A 16242-nucleotide genomic window follows, 5' to 3' on the forward strand; every position below is an offset into this window, starting at 1 on the left:
CCGTTTGTTTCTGGGACATTTTCATTATCTCGCTTGCACATCACTCACTTTTACAACAAACCACAGGAGGCGGACGTCACTCAACGCCAAGTGGAATCTTTATTGAAAGAAAAAGAACAAATTTTGGCGGAAAATTTGAAAATGAAACAAGAAAACGAAGTTCTGCACGCTTCAGTGACTACGTATCAGCAGGTAATTTGCCATGCTCGTTATTTAGAAATTTGCGAAGAAAAAACACAAAAAAACAGTAATATAACCGAACAGATCATTATCCCTGAGCCTCCACGAAACCCGTTCTGTTGTCGTAGAAATCGAATCAATCCGATCTGAGGATCGAAGAACTTTTGAACAAGAACGAAATCTTGTCCAACGACCAATCTAAGATCGCATCCGAGCTGGAGGAGACGATGAAAAAGTTCAACCAATCCAATCAGGTTTTGCAACAACCAACAACTTTTCTATTTCAGAATGTTCATTTTTATTCTACTCGCTATAACTTGTGCGGTTGACATTGGAATCACATTGTACGAGAGTATCCCGGTTAGGACTTAAATTTGACACTAAAATATACTTTTCAGTAGAAACTAGTGTAATATGTGAATTCACTGGCTTCATATTCATCGCTCTTTGATACTTTTGTTAGTCTTAATTCAAGTGATGTGGTAATTTGCTTGAAGAAACTACTCAGAAACTGACATACAATGACTGGTACTCTCAGCTTCATTACGTTCATTCATGCTTCCACTATACTTCTTTAGGAACAATTATTAAGAAAAGATTGATTTAACTTTGTTTTGTTCCCCTCAGATAGAACCTCCATCTCGTAGCATGATATGGGTCTTGCGTTTGTCCTCTATGTTGTCGCGTCATTGTGCAACGTGCATGCCTACAAACCTCTTGCTAACAATGTTTCAACGTAGCAACTCGTCGAATTCATGTTGCAAAAGCAGTGGTTGAGATTATATTCCCGTTTTCCACTCATGTAACCATCGAGCGATATTTCTGTGTAGCCAATGTCTAACAAAATTAATTTGCTTTGTGACATTAATTACCAAATTCTAAATCTCACTTTTAGTTTTATTGATTGATGCATTGGTTTGTTGTCATAGCGACTCCAGTTTGAACTAACCCAGCATATGACGTTGTGATTTAGTTGTTTCCACTAGCTCTGCGACATCTTCCTATTGCCCACTACCAATGAGGTGCAGGATAATTGCTCGCTAGCATGGTGAGCACCCAGCAAGCAAAATCCGTTTAATGCGTTGATTTCTAACCTTGAGTCAATCTAAAAAGAATGGATTTTACTTGCTGGACAGCCAGCTTAGTACCGACTGATCACTGGAGCACCACACAGCAGCACCGCGCAGTGTTTAATTATACGCTCGTATTTCACTCGCTCGTGATTTTTCTTTGTAGTTTTGTTAGTCATAGTTTTTATTTGGCGTCATAATGCAGTGGTCGCCTGAAGACCTTTATTGTGACGTTAGATTAAAGTACTAATCTGTTGTTCCAGAAATTCCTGGAACTGGAAAATCGCGTTAAGCGTTCCGACAGCGACACCAAATGCCATACCGATCGTGTCAAATCCTTGGAGGAAGAAAACATGAAAGTGAGTTTGTTTGCCCCTCACACCTGCGTTCGACGTAATATTACAGTGAGGTGATGTTAACTAACTGATCTAACTGTTGTGTTTATCATCACTGCATTGCGTTGTTGATGTGAATTGTCGTCTCAACAACGTTGGTGGCACGTTTTAAAGATTTGAATTGTATTTTAAGTTGCAAGCTGCTAATGAAGCCACTGACGCAAAGCTAGCCAAGATGGAGAAAAGGTAAGCTCTGTCCCATAGCACGACTTTTGTATTATTTCAACGTTGCTTACCGTATGTTGAAAATTTGTCTTCTATGCCGCAAAAAATACCATTACTGTGTTTGTTTCTCCAATCATTGTATGTTCCATTCCGCACGTTGGTACCTCACAAGAGTTGCCACGTTCCAAAGAAACATTGACCGCGTCAATGACGTAGATATGGCATTTCCCTAGCAACACTTTCAATCTGAACATTATCATTTCATTCACTGTGTCATTATACAAAACGGATTTTGCTTTCAACTATGTGTCGGAGCCTACAAACTTGCTGTGTTTTGCACTTAGTAAGATCGTAATTCATTTCACGTACATACAATGCATATGGAGATTATTACGTTTCACGTGTGAATGGTCACGTCATAATGCGCAGTAGTGACACGACTTTACTTTCAGCCTTCCATCCATCGAGGAGAGGTACATCGCATGGTGCATGTTCATGCCATTTGGTGGCACTTGTGGTGATTTATGTATTTGCACGATGTCCAAAAAAATAGCGCACTGATCAATCTAATTGTCCGAACATGTGTCACATTGTGATTTGTTTGAACGGAACGTCACGCACCTCAGAGCGATACATTCCCAGTACTAGATTGTTTGGAATGGTGTAAGCCTTAAAGCCACGATCACTGACCGTCGTGGGGTGATTCCTTCATAGGAGTTCATTGCATGTTGTGGTCGATGATGCTCCTGGGCAAGTTGCATGTACACTGCTTGATATCAGAAGCCATCTTGTGTTGGGATTTCTAGCTTTACTTGTTTACGTTGTTTTTATTTGATTAATCGCCACAGATTTGACTGCTAGACTCGGTTGGCAAGCATTAACGAGCGGATGGGTTTGTTCCCATTACTATCTGTGTCTGGTTTTCAATCTACTAACTGTTCTTGGTTGCCTTGGTCGCATGGGTCCATATCTTTGCGATATGTCAGGTGGCGTGCGCTGCCTGTTCGGTTACACTTGATCTGCATGTCTCGAATCACTTTTTTTAATCGACAAAATTTTCTTCAATCCATTGTGTTGTCACCATCGGTCATCGATTTTCCGCGTTTGCAACGTCACAGCACATAGCATCACTGTTTTTATTCCTGGAGCTTGTGCTGACTTGTCATCTTGTTTCAGGGAGCTGGTCTTGAAAAGAGAGTTCGACCAGGAGAGAGATTCCCTCCAAAAGTCCCTAGACATTGCAACATCCCTCGTGGAAGCAAAGAGCATTGAGATGGCGGCTATTAGAAACGAGGTAGGATCAGGAGTCGAAGGTTCAATTTCCATCAACATTTAACACCGACGTAGTTACGCTTGAACGTTATTGTAAACAATGGATTTTTTTTTCAGGGCTGTGAAGTCGAAAGGATTTTGGCGTGTCCGAGTGGTTAAAAAAGGCCGACTCCGACTTAATACAAATGAAAAACAATAAATTTTTGTTTGCAATCTTTTTTCAAAATATTGTTTCTTGTTCTCCGTGTTGAGCTCTACAGCTTTGCCACAAAATGAAAGTGTTCGTTCTTGTTAGTTTTTATGAAAGTCGCTGTTTCAATTTCAATCACCACTTAAAGTGAACTTCAATTTAAAAAAAAAAAATTGGCAACACTAAAGTCGGAGTTGGCCAGATATAAATCGAGGAGTCATACATTTTTCGCCTGACTCCACAGCCCTGTTTTTTTGTATTTACGGCTTTGACGACTGGAATTATGAAATGTTTAATTTATTATTTATAATAACCGGCCACACCGTTCTCCTTCACAGGTGGAACTACTCAAAGGTCAACAAATCATCATAGAGCAATTGCGCCACAGCGTGGCCGAGCTGGAAAGCGAAAAATCGCGATTGGAAGAGAAGTTGACATGGTCGGAAAACGAACTCGCTAAGGCGAAGACCGGGAATGCATCATCACAAGGTGAGTCGGACACGTGACCGACATCACAATCCGTCAGGTATCTTTCATCAGCACAGTGAGTAGCATGAGTGTTGCTTGTGGCCGAGAAAATGACGACTGCTGTTGCAACCCTATTGGGAGTTGCGAAATCATCCTCGTTTGGCAACATTCAACGCGTAGTTTCCACAATGCCAACCTTTTAGACCGGATCTGTCTCGGTAGTTTAACATCTCTGCAAGTTGACAAAACTGTCGGGATGAAGTTTAAAAATTGAATTTAGTAGTAGACCAGAGTAAGTACGTTATTGAAAAGCCTTTATCGACTTGTTTTAACCAATTTCATCTATATTGCCTTCGTAGTCACGGCAACGGCTGACCAATCAGGAGACGGCAACCAGGCTGAATTCCTAAACAAAGTAATTGCGGACCAGCAGAGCAAGATGGAAGGTTTAAAGATGAAAATCAAGGAGCTGGAAAACATGATGATAAATGGGGACTCTGATGACGACGAGGAGGGGTGAGTTAGGGACTCCCCGTTGCTGTTGTGGTGATCGGACTAAAATCTCCCAGCTTTCTTAACCCAAGTTTACTGATAAATTTGCTAGGAAATATTGAAGTTGAAGCTTGTTCTGAAATAGACAACATATTCTGCTGTAAATTCAAGAGCATGTTATATTGCGTTTTTATACGTTTCGTAATCCGAACCGTTTCGTAATCCGAACCGTTTCGCAATAGTGGTGTAGGTAAATGAAACGTTGTTTTATGGTGTCTCAAATTGGCAACCCTTAACCTCAGAGAACGACCAGTTGCCGCACCTCGACTTTTCTGCGACATTTGTGACGTGTTCGATTCTCACGACACTGAGGACTGCCCCACCCAGTCCATGGGCGACCCGGAAGAGAACCACGGCTCCCTCCAACGTTATGACAGGGGCCAGGTCAGGCCGTACTGCGACGAATGCGAAGGTAAGGCGTCGAATGTCATTCCCTTGTCAGCCTGTTTTCGAAGCAGATCAATGAACAAGCAAAGACGTGAAAACGTATTGTTGAAGCAGGCAACATTTAGGTTGATTTAGTCACGCAATCATGTTGATCGCATGTTCATCAGAAGACAATTCGACTTTGTTTCAGCTTTTGATCACTTTCCTACTCAACACGTTCAACTCAGCTGGGGAGGCCAGTTGTGAAATATGCAAGTACCTCCTCACTCGTCTATATGACGTTGTTTTAACGTTGATGTCCTGTTTGAAGTATCAACGTAAAAATACGTTGTGTCGACGGGGTTGTGTGGTAGACATGTGATAATTTGTGGTAGGAGTTGCTTTCTCATTAACCCTTGAAGTGCTGAACCGTCTTAATCAGAAAAAATGCTGAATCATTCAACCAAACTGCAGTTCAAACTGATTTCTAGCTTGATACTTTACCTTTGATTGTCAGACAAATAGTTTCCGACATTTAGGCTTTATAGTGACGTGGAATTTTGTGAGGTTGTTTGCTGTGCGATTTGTGAATATTTCGTCACAGTAATCACTTTCCTCTGCCACCTAACCTCCAAGTCCTGGTGTGCAGTTGGTTTTGAAATTACTGCATTTTAAGCCTTCCCGTCTGGATTTTAATGCATAGATTTACTTTCATTAAAAACTGTTTGAATATCAGGATGCTCTCTGGAGTATAATAATAAAACAAGTTGACAAAAAATATTTTGACGGCGTGGACAAGAAAATGGCGTCGCATTATAGCCCCTTGGCATTTGTTGGGTATGAGAAATTGAGAGCAGGGTAAAGGAAAATCATCTATAAACACGTAGGGTGGGTCGTTTTTGACTTTTTTTCGAAATTCAAAAAGGGCTAGTCATAAAAATGGCACATGTATAACAAAATTACGTGTGCAAAATTTCATCAGTTTGGGGGTGCATCTTCTGCCCCCTCAGGGGGGTCAAACTTTTATTTTTTTGGAATAAAAGGGGAAATTTCACTTTCCGTTTTTACATACTTTTTTATAATTTTTCTTCTGGCTAGTTATAAATTGTAAGTGGGATGTACCCAGAACTTTCCTATGTAAAGGCATGTTCGAACCTTAAGGTTTACTGCCCCCGCATCGACGACCAAAATGCTGAATTTTCACCAATTTGAGATGCAATTTTGTCATTGCTCAATAAACAAACTTGTCGCAAAAGGGCGAGATGATGTTAACGCAGTACGCTCATTTATGTTCTGTCCACTAACTTTGCAGGATGATACGAATTGACAAACTATAAGAAGTAGTCTTGCTTAAATTAAAAGCAATAGTAAGCTTGATCAGTGATCAGTTACAGCTATAAAACGCAACCTATAATTTACCTCAGAATAAAAGCAATATGATCTACAGGTTCCGTAAATGAAATGTACTGTACAGTTTCGACGTGAATTGTTATCATGATTTTGATTTTGTTTAGACAAATTTGTCATTTACAAACCAAAATTAAACGTTTACTTGATAGGCTACTACAGGAACCACATACAGGAGTAAACTTTGTTTGACAGCAATGTAACGATAAAAAAGAACTTGTGATAACAAAAAACGAAATTGTGTCAAAAATACAACAAACGACAAGGACTTTTGACCAGTTCACCAGATTATTGTTCAAACTTACTTCTGGCTTGTCTAATGAATCATAAAATCTTGTTTCGACTGGAACCGAGTAAAATTTTTCCTTGATTGTAATATTGCTTTAATGTACCCATCTCTTTCAATGCTGTCCACCACATGTGATGAGGCATCTGTCACGAGTTTAATGGCTCTCTCAACTGTTGAGAGCAACAGAACCACTGTTGTGGAGGCATCTTTGTTTTGATGTGCTTTTTTATCACACTGCTGTCAACACCACGCATCACTGGGGGTTCCGTAACTGGAATATTTTGCCAGTCTATCATCTCAAAAGTAACGTTCGGAACTGAACTGCAGTATTGGCAGGGTGAATCTTCGCTGACGAGTGCTGTGAGATGATAATATTCTTGAATTGAAAATTCTTCTCCATCTTAGTTCCCTTACATACTCTTCGGTATCACATATCATTGCAATCAAAATGTTTTCAGGATGGGCATCATCATCATCATAATTCATCGTCGGTTTGTTCCCCACTAGTGGGGGTGGCCGATTGTTTCCGCGCAGCAATTGTCTTAATCCCTTTTCTCCATTTCACCCTGTCCCTTGCATCTTCCTCCTTCAGTCCGACTTTTTTAAACTCATCCTTCACTTGTTGTTTCCACGTTCTTCTTGGACGACCGCGTTTCCTCTTCCCATCCACCTTTAGATCTAGTGCCTTTCTAAGAAAACTTCCTTCCTCCCTCCTTATCACATGTCCATACCATCTTACTCCATTTGCCCTTGCCAGTTGGACTATGGTCTCTCTCATCTCTAGCATATCCAACAATTCTTCAGTCCTTTTTTCCCTTCTCGTTTTCACCCCACACATTGCTCTCACCATTGACCTTTCCGTTCTTCTCAGGATTGCCAGTTCACTCTCTCTCAATACCCATGTCTCGCTACCATATAGCATTGCAGGCCGCACACAGCTCCGATATACTTTTCCTTTCATCCTTAGTGAAAAGGGCATAAAACGCCTTTTCAATGGCAAACCATACTGGAATGTAAACATTCATTACATAGTCTACAAGTTGCACCAATACAGCTGACGGTTCGTTAGATGTAACGTAGAGTTCTATTGGCTGTGGTCAACCATCTTGAGTAGTTCATCATACCTGGACTCCTAGATACGAAATGAATTGATATTTCTCCACTTCATTTTCATCAATTTCAATCTCTGGTGCCGGAACTACTTTATATTTTACAACATCTAGTTGTGTGACAGTGGCTAGCTGTTTTCCAATGGGCCCAGTAAAGCTATCAGGTCCGCTAGTATTGTCATCCAGTTCTTTTATAAGATGCTTAAGAGGCAATTCATTATCTTGGAGTAGGCATATTAACCATTGAAGTGGCTTTTGGAAATGATCTTCCAGGAGCTTTATCACGCCGCCTTTTTGACCTGTGTTTACTGCGGTTTTATCGCATCCAATTGCCATTACATTATCGTAGCTAGTGTTATTGGATCCAAGATATTCAAGAATCCCGGTAGCTATTGACACACTAGATCTGTTGGCTGCAGTAAAATGACCAATGAAATGATAACTTGGCTTGTCAAGTAAAGTAGTGTGCTCAACTGCGAAATGTTTGCGAAGTCCCCCAGCAATTTAGGCCATTAAAATATATGCTTTGTAAATTTAAGCACATGATACTTTCCATTTGAGCTGTAAACCTTAGTTTTTTTGTCGCTCTTCTAAATTTGCTTTTATCTATAACAGATTGAGATTCGCTATCCGTTACAACTCCCGCATCTTGTAGAAGTGATGAAGCAATAAGTGCTGCAGACCTATCTGAAATACCATTACGATCGCATGATTCAGCAAACACTACTAAACTGGAAGTAGCTTTGCTTTTTCTGGGGTTTTCCGAGGCAAAACTTGGCTGCTAATCATAATCTCCTCAGCGTTCTTCATTGGATGACAAAGTTTCTGAGCTTGGATAACTTAAAAAGTTAAAAGATGTTTTAACCAAAGCGCTACTTGTGCCTGCTCCTGGGTCTTCACGTAAAGAACGGAATTGTTCTGATATTGCGACTCTCTTCTGAAAACGTTTAAAATTAGATTTTGTGGCCGATTTATCAAGTTTATCAATCACCATTCTGCTGGTTGTTCATTGATCAAGAAGGAACTGTTGTTCCGTAACAGGGACACGATTTTCCTGCGGGCAAGTACATTGCTGAAAACTGGAACACGTACGACAACCGATATCAAATAATTTTTGCTTTGCAGATTCTTTCATTTGGTTCAAATTTTGCTGAAATTTAGGCCCACCTCTAGACTTTGACTTCAAAAGGTTGTTCATTTTACAATTGTAACTCTTTATCATAAAACATATCGGCAGTGATTCCAGTGAAAGAGTTTGAACAGGAAGATAAATGAGCGTACTGCGTTAACATCATCTCGCCCTTTTGCGATAAATTTGTGTATTGAGCAATGACAAAATTGCATATCAAATTGATGAAAATTCAGCATTTTGGTCGTCGATGCGGGCCGCGGGGGCAGTAAACCTTAAGCTTCGAACATGCCTTTACATAGGAAATTTCTGGGTACATCCTAATTACAATTTATAATTAGCCAGAAAAAAAAATTGTTAAAACAGAAAGTGAAATTTCCCCTCTTTTTTCGAAAAATTGAAAGTTTGACCCCCCTGCGGGGACAGAAGATGCACCCCCAAACTGATGAAATTTTCCACACGTAATTTTTTTATGCATGTGCCACTTTTGATGACTAGCCCTTTTTGAATTTCGAAAAAAAGTCAAAAACGACCCACCCTACAAACAGGATAACCAGCTGGATTTTTGATAGTTTATAAACTTTTCTCCGTTTGAAAATTGAGATTGTGTAACGTCATCTGCATTGCAGTGTTCGGTCATTGGACAGATGAATGCGAAGCGGAAGAAATGTACTGATCGACCTTACCTCATCATCATTTGAACGCAACGTCGACTGTTTCTTATGCTATGGTGACGTCACTCAACTACCTACGTTCACACGATGACGCGTCGCCTTGTATTCCATCGAGTTTGTTTCTTGTGGCTTCGCGTAGTACGTCCTTCTGGTTGTCACCAGGTGGTGCTCTTTTCATTTTGGTTCTTTTTTCTGCATTAACGCGAGCAAGATATATTTGTCTATTTATGTTGCGTAGACGTAATGAGTTGGTTGCTTTCCTGCACTTTCTACTTTCGTCAGTGGCGTTCTGTAGATTCAATATTTAAGCGACCAACGCTGGTTAAATTCACGGTTTGAAATTCAGACAGAAAACGACAAACTGGCATACATTTTGTAGGCAGAGGCTGTATTTACCACATAGTGAAAATAGCCTTCTCATACAGATTCTATTTATAAAATTTATGCCAGTTCATAGCTTTCTGTCCGAATTTTAGGCCATCTGGCAACTGTGGTTTAATCATTGTCTTCCTTGCTGTTATTACGTCATTTGAGCCGTCAAGTGGTTCCCGCTGTGATGTCATGACCACAGGTTGTCACAATTAAGTCAGCCTTAGCGATGCAACTTAGAAACTTGTCTGCTTTATCATTGGCACAATGATTGAACGTCTGTAATCAACGCGCAAATGATGGTTTTTGCTATCTAGAATATTTTTCTCATCCTTCTTGTGTTTCTTGAATCAATGTGAGTCATCTTTTGATCAATCACGTCACCGTGTTATGACGTAACAATGCGTCAAGTAAAGCGAACAGCTCAATAATATAAATTAAAAATATTGCAAGCAAAAAGTTCCAATAGGCGTGATGTTGGGGTGCACCAACGCTTGGCCCCCTCTGCACTAATGCTAAGCAAAGTCAGTTTCAAGTATAAGTTGAAGTTGCCACAAAACGGAGAGTACATATTGTCCACACTGCAAACCCGCTTTGTTCAGACCTCCATTGCGTAACACTTTGGGCTGGTCGATACAAAGTGGCTTTGTTGTGAAACGTTTGATTTACTTGTAACATTGATTCAATATAAAAATAACGTCGAATTTCATTTGTGCAATGATTCATTGTTTGGTGAGGACATGATTGTGCTACAGCGGTGCTGGAGAGCATGGATAGAGGAAAATGATGCTATAAGAATAGTTCGTCGGTGTTCTGGTCGCTCTTCGGTTTGAATCCATTGAACTTTTCTCCAGGCTTCAGCTTCTCGCCTTCCCTTGATGAGGAGGACCCGCTTCGCTCCACCGACACGTCAGTTATTGGTGCAGATGACCAATCGGGTTTCTCGGTGGGCGGGGCTCTAAGGTGAGAGAGCGCGGACTCGGGCATGGTGTTAGCGTGCTTACGTTTGTGGTGGCCGAATGAGGCGAAATGTTTTACGCTTTCCAAAGAACCTGCAACACAAGAAAACCAAGTGATAAAAGTTCATATTTTATGGTTTACTGATGTTTGCTTGCGGGTAATGTCGCAGAAAACCTCAGTGAGCAAAACCTATAAATCTCAGCAGCCATCAGATGTGATGTCACGCAAAGGGTTAGTTTTCAAACACGGGAAATTCCCTTTGCAAACAAAAGCAAAGTGAGAAATTTTCCGTAACTTTTTGTTAGTTCATGCTACACAGGAAAAGATAGAAGACGTGAAGGTTAGTGAAAAATCCTACGACGGCTGCATGTGACATCGACTGAACAGAGCTGAGCAGTTTTGGAGCTGTTCGTCCTCGTTATATTCACAATAGTAAGACTCAAGTCAAACAATAGTTTCCACATGTTTCTAAAATGAAAGTTGGACAAATGAAGGACGTTAATGTCCAGAGAAAAGAAAGAAAAGGTCACACACATGCGCAAACCAGTTTGAACCGGAAAAAGCCGGTTTCTAGTCTCAAGCACACGTGACTAACTTACTTCCTATACAACATGGGGTCTCTTACTGGTTGAGCCGTGGGTCTGGTTGGCCAACTTCGAAAGTTTTACTGGGAACAGTTGATGGATGCCACCTTTTTCACTTCCGGAGGACGTCTTGGCCTTGCTGCTGTTGGCCAACTTGGATACCAACTTAGAGTTGATGTCTTGGTGCTTCGGACCCTGGAATAAGATAACAAAAGAATTAAAGTCAAGGAAAACAAACTACGTAACTACAAGCAAGTTGTTGTTCATTTACTTGTCCGGTGAGTTGGTTGGTGGCGCTGTACTGGAGGTGGAGAGGCTTCTCCGGATCGCGCTTATTTCCGGGGAAGGTGCGGGGGTAGTCGGAAGCGTTAGTGTAAGTGGGTGAAGGGGGTTTCCTATTGCTTGGCAACTCCAAGTTGGAGACTTGCAGACTGGAATGAGACCGGCTCTGCTTTAGGATATCTGGCTTGAACTCGTTCAGATCTAAGTTGCTGTTACTGCTGTTGTTTCGGTTTATTGACGACGCGTGGTCGTGCTGGCTCTTCCTTTGAAGTTCTCGCAGCCGGATCAGGTCGCGCTGATATTCATCTTTCGCTTTCTGAATATCGATCTTCTGCTTTTCCGTCTCCTCGCGCTCCAAAACGAATTTTGCTTTCTGCTCCTCAAACTCCTTCTTGTCGTTCTCAAAGGATCGCTCGTACCGCTCCACCTTCTTCTGCCATTGTTCCTGCTCTTGCCGGAGCTTGATCTGCAATGAGATTAAGTTTCAACAAAATATGTTCTCACAAACTTCTATGGCTTAACGCAAATTGGTGCAATAAACTTCTTGTAAATAGTATAAAACGTCACCGACACTTTCACGGAAAGTTTACATGAACTTCCCAGCGCCACAAAACTCAGGTGCACACTCAAACCGTCTACCTGTTGTTTCCTGAATTGATCTATCTGTTCTTGTTGCTTGATTTGGTTCCGCTTCAGTTCAGCCTCCTGCAAGGCGCCACCTACCGATCGCTTCTTCCAGGTTACATTTCGATCCGAAGAAGACAGTTGATGATGCAACCTGCAACAACCATGGCCGTTAGTTCGAGTTTGGATCTCATATAAGTGGTATCGTTGCTAGTCGTCATTGACCCAATGGCAACATACAAGCAGATGAATTTGCAAGATGGCCATAGAACCTTTCCGTGATGATGAAACATTGTTCATGTTGCCAGGCAACAAGCCCGTTTCACAATATGTTACGTCATCGCTTACTTTTCTACCAACGTGTCCTGTTGTGCAGCGTAGGACTGATATTCGCTCAGTATATGGGCTAAGGAAGTCAAGGCGGCCACTTGGTCAGGGGTGGGGTTCATGCGTCCCTCCTCTCCAGGGGTGGTCCGGGCGCTGGGTGAATCACTGCACGGCTCCTGCAGTGATGGAAAGTATAAAATTAGCGAAGTACCAAACAAGATGATGAGTGTGACCTCAAAGCCAAGTTGAGTAGCCAGACCACATTAGTTTATAATGGAAAAAAAGCAATACACATAAACATTAAACAAAATACTAAAATATGAGCTGTTTAAATATCAAATAACGCCATCCGGTGTAACGGTCCAGGAGTGACCGCAGTCCAAGAGTTACCAGGATTGCCAAATATAATTAATTATTTTTTTCATAAAAATAATTGAAATTTCTACTGCTCAAAAAGTTACATTAACAATTTTAAGCATTGATTAATCTTAAATGAAAATGTATGCAAAAGCTTGAGAGCAACTACTCAATTAAACTTAGTGGTAAAATTTTTGCTTTTGTATCGCCTTCGGAAGCGCCGGGCAGCTTTGGTCATTTGTGGTCTGACGTCACTTTTAGACTGCCACGCTGCAGCAGCACGGTAACTTTTGGACCGTTGTAACTCCTGGACCGTTACACCGGGATGGGAGTTAGGGTTTAATTGCATCACATAGGATGGCCAAAAACGTCACATTTGACGTGATATAAGATTAGGTTTAACTTTTAACTGCTTTCAACAGAAAAAGTGCCATTAAAGATCATATACTCGATTGCCAAACTTGTTCAAACAATAAGCCATCCCTGGAGTATTTTAGAATTGTGCGTAAATGCTTCACCGCATTTGATACTAAAATCCATGAGGCTTTGTTCATAAAATCTTGCAATCCTCTTGTAGGCAGTTGTTCACCGCAGGCGCCTCCTACCTGCTAAATGTCTTTACATAACGTTGCGTCATGTGATGTGTGTTTTTGCCTTTCCTCCGCCTTGCCATTTCATTCTTATGCGTTTTTTTTTTCAATTTTGTGTATGTAGATGATCAGTTTTATAATTTCAATTTATGTACAACATCAGTCAGTTGGTTACTTGATAAAGGGCTTTTCATGTTATTGTATTATGTTAAATGCCGTGTGGTTGTTAGATTTTATTTGCCTATGGTTCAAGAAAACCATCTCTTTTCCAAGATTGTATATAAAATTAGGTGAAGTAAAAAAATGGCGTCACATTCCTAAACTTGCCAAATTTTGATATGAGATTACAAAGATCAATACAAAATGTTTCCGCAGAAAATTAATATATGAGATGAACGTCAGAGTAACAAAGCAGCGGTTTCTACCCACCCAGGCTTTTGCTATGCTGCTTTGTGAACCGCTGTGTTGCGTCACAGTGTCCGAATCCATTAAGCCCGAATCCCTGTTCCGGCTCGATGACTCCGAGCTGAGCGGTTCCAGCTCAGTGAGTTTGCTGTCGCTTTGTGAAGAGTTCATCCACTTGGCTGCACGAGAGAGCAATCGGTTAATGATAAACGAAACTGGGTATCACATATAAACAATCAGTGTTACATGAAAAAACACTTCTCGGCTATTTTCGCATTTTAACCTGGAGCCTCATTGCTCCAACTTACCCCGGGGCGAAGCAGGTTCCTTGTCATGGTCAAACCCGCCAAACGTATCTGAACGTTTGGGTAGAGAAGGGGTGGAACGGTTGCTATTTTCACTTTCTCCAACACTTGATGGGTGACGCGAAAGCCCCTTGGGGTTGTAGAAGGTGTCGCTCAACTTTGTCACTGAAATGGAGGCAAGTATTTTCATTACGGTAACAAAATTAATTTAGTTGTGACGACAGCTTGGTAAATAAACGGCATTCATCAAAAGAATTATTTGAAGCATAGATCTTTCTCACCTTGAGCAATTGCATTGAGCAACAACGGTGTGCTGGGGGGCAGTTTCATTTCGTCAGGAGGGTAGTAAGGAATCCGAAAGTGTAGGTGAGCTGTGATACAACCACAATAAATGCAATTAAATTCACCGATTTCGACTTAAATAAAAATTGCATTAACATGTTGAAAATACCTCATCGGCATTCGACTTCTTGCAAACTGCTCGATAAAAGTTAAGTCAACAGGTAAAAAAAAATCTAACATGATGTGCATAGAAGGCAGTGAAAACAGAAGGTAATCGAACAAGTTTGTTATGAGCAATATAAAACAACAACGACACATATACAGTGCTCACAAACTGCGCTGCCACGGTCCACAGAATCCGCCAAAGTTTTGAACAGACTCATTTTCTCCTCCAGCATATTGTTGATCCTCTGATCAGTGAGCTCCAGTTGCCTGATCGCTTGGTTCGCTTTGTCCAATCGCTGTTCGTGGAGTCGACGTTCCACATCATCTTCAGATGTCGTGTAATCATCTGATTGGTAAAACTTACTGTAAATTAGTCAATCAACTCAAGAAGTTCGATTAGGCCGCAGCGAAAAACGAGGTAACATCAACAAGTAACTTCCTAGCCATGATGCTGCGGCTTATGTCTCATGGGAGACCGGTTTCCTCTACTACACCTTACTTTAATTTCAATATATCAACAGTAACCCGAGATCTTATTTTACGACATGCGACAAAATGATGCTTCACCTTCATCAGGGCAGTTGCCGATGGCCAGTCGGATTGTGTGCATGAGGGTCTTGCAGTCGTCCACGGAGGGAAGCTTGATGGAGTACATCAGTTGAGTGGTCATGCTCATCAGGTACAAACCTTTATCGTCGCCGGCTACTTCTCGAACTATCATCTTTTGAAGGGGAACTACGGCAGGCTGCAATTAGGACGTCAAATCAAACCGTTTTAGTATATATTTTACATCATACCCACTCGTAGCTTAGTTGTCTACACATATTGCGTGACGTCATATGGGTGATGACGTCAAAAATCACATACTATCCGCATTGAGAATTGCCTCTGGTGACATTACCAACGAGAGGTTTAGCAACATACTAACACGATCGAACATCAGAAGTAACTGACCTGACCGGAGGGAAAGGAGTACCTTCCGTTGTTGTCTTGGAGGAAGACTATGCAGTCCGAAAGAAGGAACATGAAAATGTCTGTGAAGAAAACCAGTTTTCAGGGAATCTTTCGATACTTTGTCAAAATTTAACTAGCAATACGATGATATAAAACAATAGAATTATTAAAATGCAATAATAAAACTATCTTCATATAAACCATTCTTATTCCAAGTCGCTATAGCGAACTCGCCTGTGAACTTTTTGTTATCCTTGACATTCCACTGCACGGTGGCGCTGTGGAGCAATTTTCGGTTACGGCTGAGTAAATCCTTCCTGTCGAACTTTCGGCCATCTAATAACAAGTCAATAAATCGTCACAACTGTTGCCAACATGACGTCAATTGCGTTGGACACTGAAACTAGTAGTGACAAACTTTGTACGGTAACAAAACAAGTTTTTTAACAATGAAACGCGCAAGGAAATAGACAAAAATGACTTCAAACCAGGAAACCATTAATCACTCCAAGGTGTTCGTTACCTTTGTAAGTTGATGAAGATTTCGTTTCGGTTTTTTCATAAATCTCCAAGAGGAGCTTCTCCCGCTCATGAGCTTGCACCAGCTCGTCCACCGCCTTCGCAATCTCCCGGGACAACTCCAAGGCCTTTTCCAAGCTCTGGTAGTCCTCCTTATGGTCTGAAGGATATAACAAGGTTTTGGTTTATCAATTCAAAATGAAGCTGCAGGGGCCACTTTCCAAACATAAAAAACAAGGTCAAAAAGAAACAG

General features: G+C 41.1%; 2 protein-coding genes across 11 annotated transcripts in view; one reads left to right on the top strand and one right to left on the bottom strand.

The window, feature by feature from the left end:
* LOC145772096 (uncharacterized) overlaps nt 1-9907 on the top strand; it is a 31700-nt gene extending 21793 nt beyond the window's left edge. For 2 of the 5 annotated variants that reach the window (XM_082583922.1, XM_082583925.1), the window contains 11 exons: nt 67-192; nt 309-434; nt 1514-1609; nt 1779-1831; nt 2263-2283; nt 2987-3104; nt 3611-3761; nt 4100-4256; nt 4535-4704; nt 4870-4930; nt 9222-9907. In XM_082583922.1, coding sequence (XP_082440048.1) covers nt 67-192; nt 309-434; nt 1514-1609; nt 1779-1831; nt 2263-2283; nt 2987-3104; nt 3611-3761; nt 4100-4256; nt 4535-4704; nt 4870-4925 — 1074 coding nt within the window. In that variant the 3' untranslated portion in view covers nt 4926-4930; nt 9222-9907. The remainder of the gene's footprint in view (nt 1-66; nt 193-308; nt 435-1513; nt 1610-1778; nt 1832-2262; nt 2284-2986; nt 3105-3610; nt 3762-4099; nt 4257-4534; nt 4705-4869; nt 4931-9221) is intronic. The other 3 variants (XM_082583923.1, XM_082583924.1, XM_082583926.1) reach the window with 3 other exon arrangements.
* A 93-nt stretch (nt 9908-10000) lies between these two features.
* The window catches only part of LOC145772097 (rho guanine nucleotide exchange factor 28-like), a 74448-nt gene continuing 68206 nt past the window's right edge, over nt 10001-16242 (bottom strand). For 5 of the 6 annotated variants that reach the window (XM_082583930.1, XM_082583928.1, XM_082583929.1 and 2 more), the window contains 13 exons: nt 15994-16149; nt 15705-15806; nt 15471-15550; nt 15084-15261; nt 14683-14862; nt 14351-14440; nt 14073-14234; nt 13789-13943; nt 12434-12588; nt 12101-12239; nt 11451-11927; nt 11221-11374; nt 10001-10687 (listed from right to left, as the gene is read on the bottom strand). In XM_082583930.1, the coding sequence (XP_082440056.1) occupies nt 10425-10687; nt 11221-11374; nt 11451-11927; nt 12101-12239; nt 12434-12588; nt 13789-13943; nt 14073-14234; nt 14351-14440; nt 14683-14862; nt 15084-15261; nt 15471-15550; nt 15705-15806; nt 15994-16149 (2291 nt within the window). In that variant the 3' untranslated portion in view covers nt 10001-10424. Of the gene's footprint in view, nt 10688-11194; nt 11375-11450; nt 11928-12100; nt 12240-12433; nt 12589-13788; nt 13944-14072; nt 14235-14350; nt 14441-14682; nt 14863-15083; nt 15262-15470; nt 15551-15704; nt 15807-15993; nt 16150-16242 lie in introns of all 6 variants that reach the window. The other variant, XM_082583931.1, reaches the window with a different exon arrangement.

Source organism: Aplidium turbinatum, chromosome 6 (genome assembly GCF_918807975.1).
Source record: "Aplidium turbinatum chromosome 6, kaAplTurb1.1, whole genome shotgun sequence".
NCBI classification, from domain to species: Eukaryota; Metazoa; Chordata; class Ascidiacea; order Aplousobranchia; family Polyclinidae; genus Aplidium; species Aplidium turbinatum.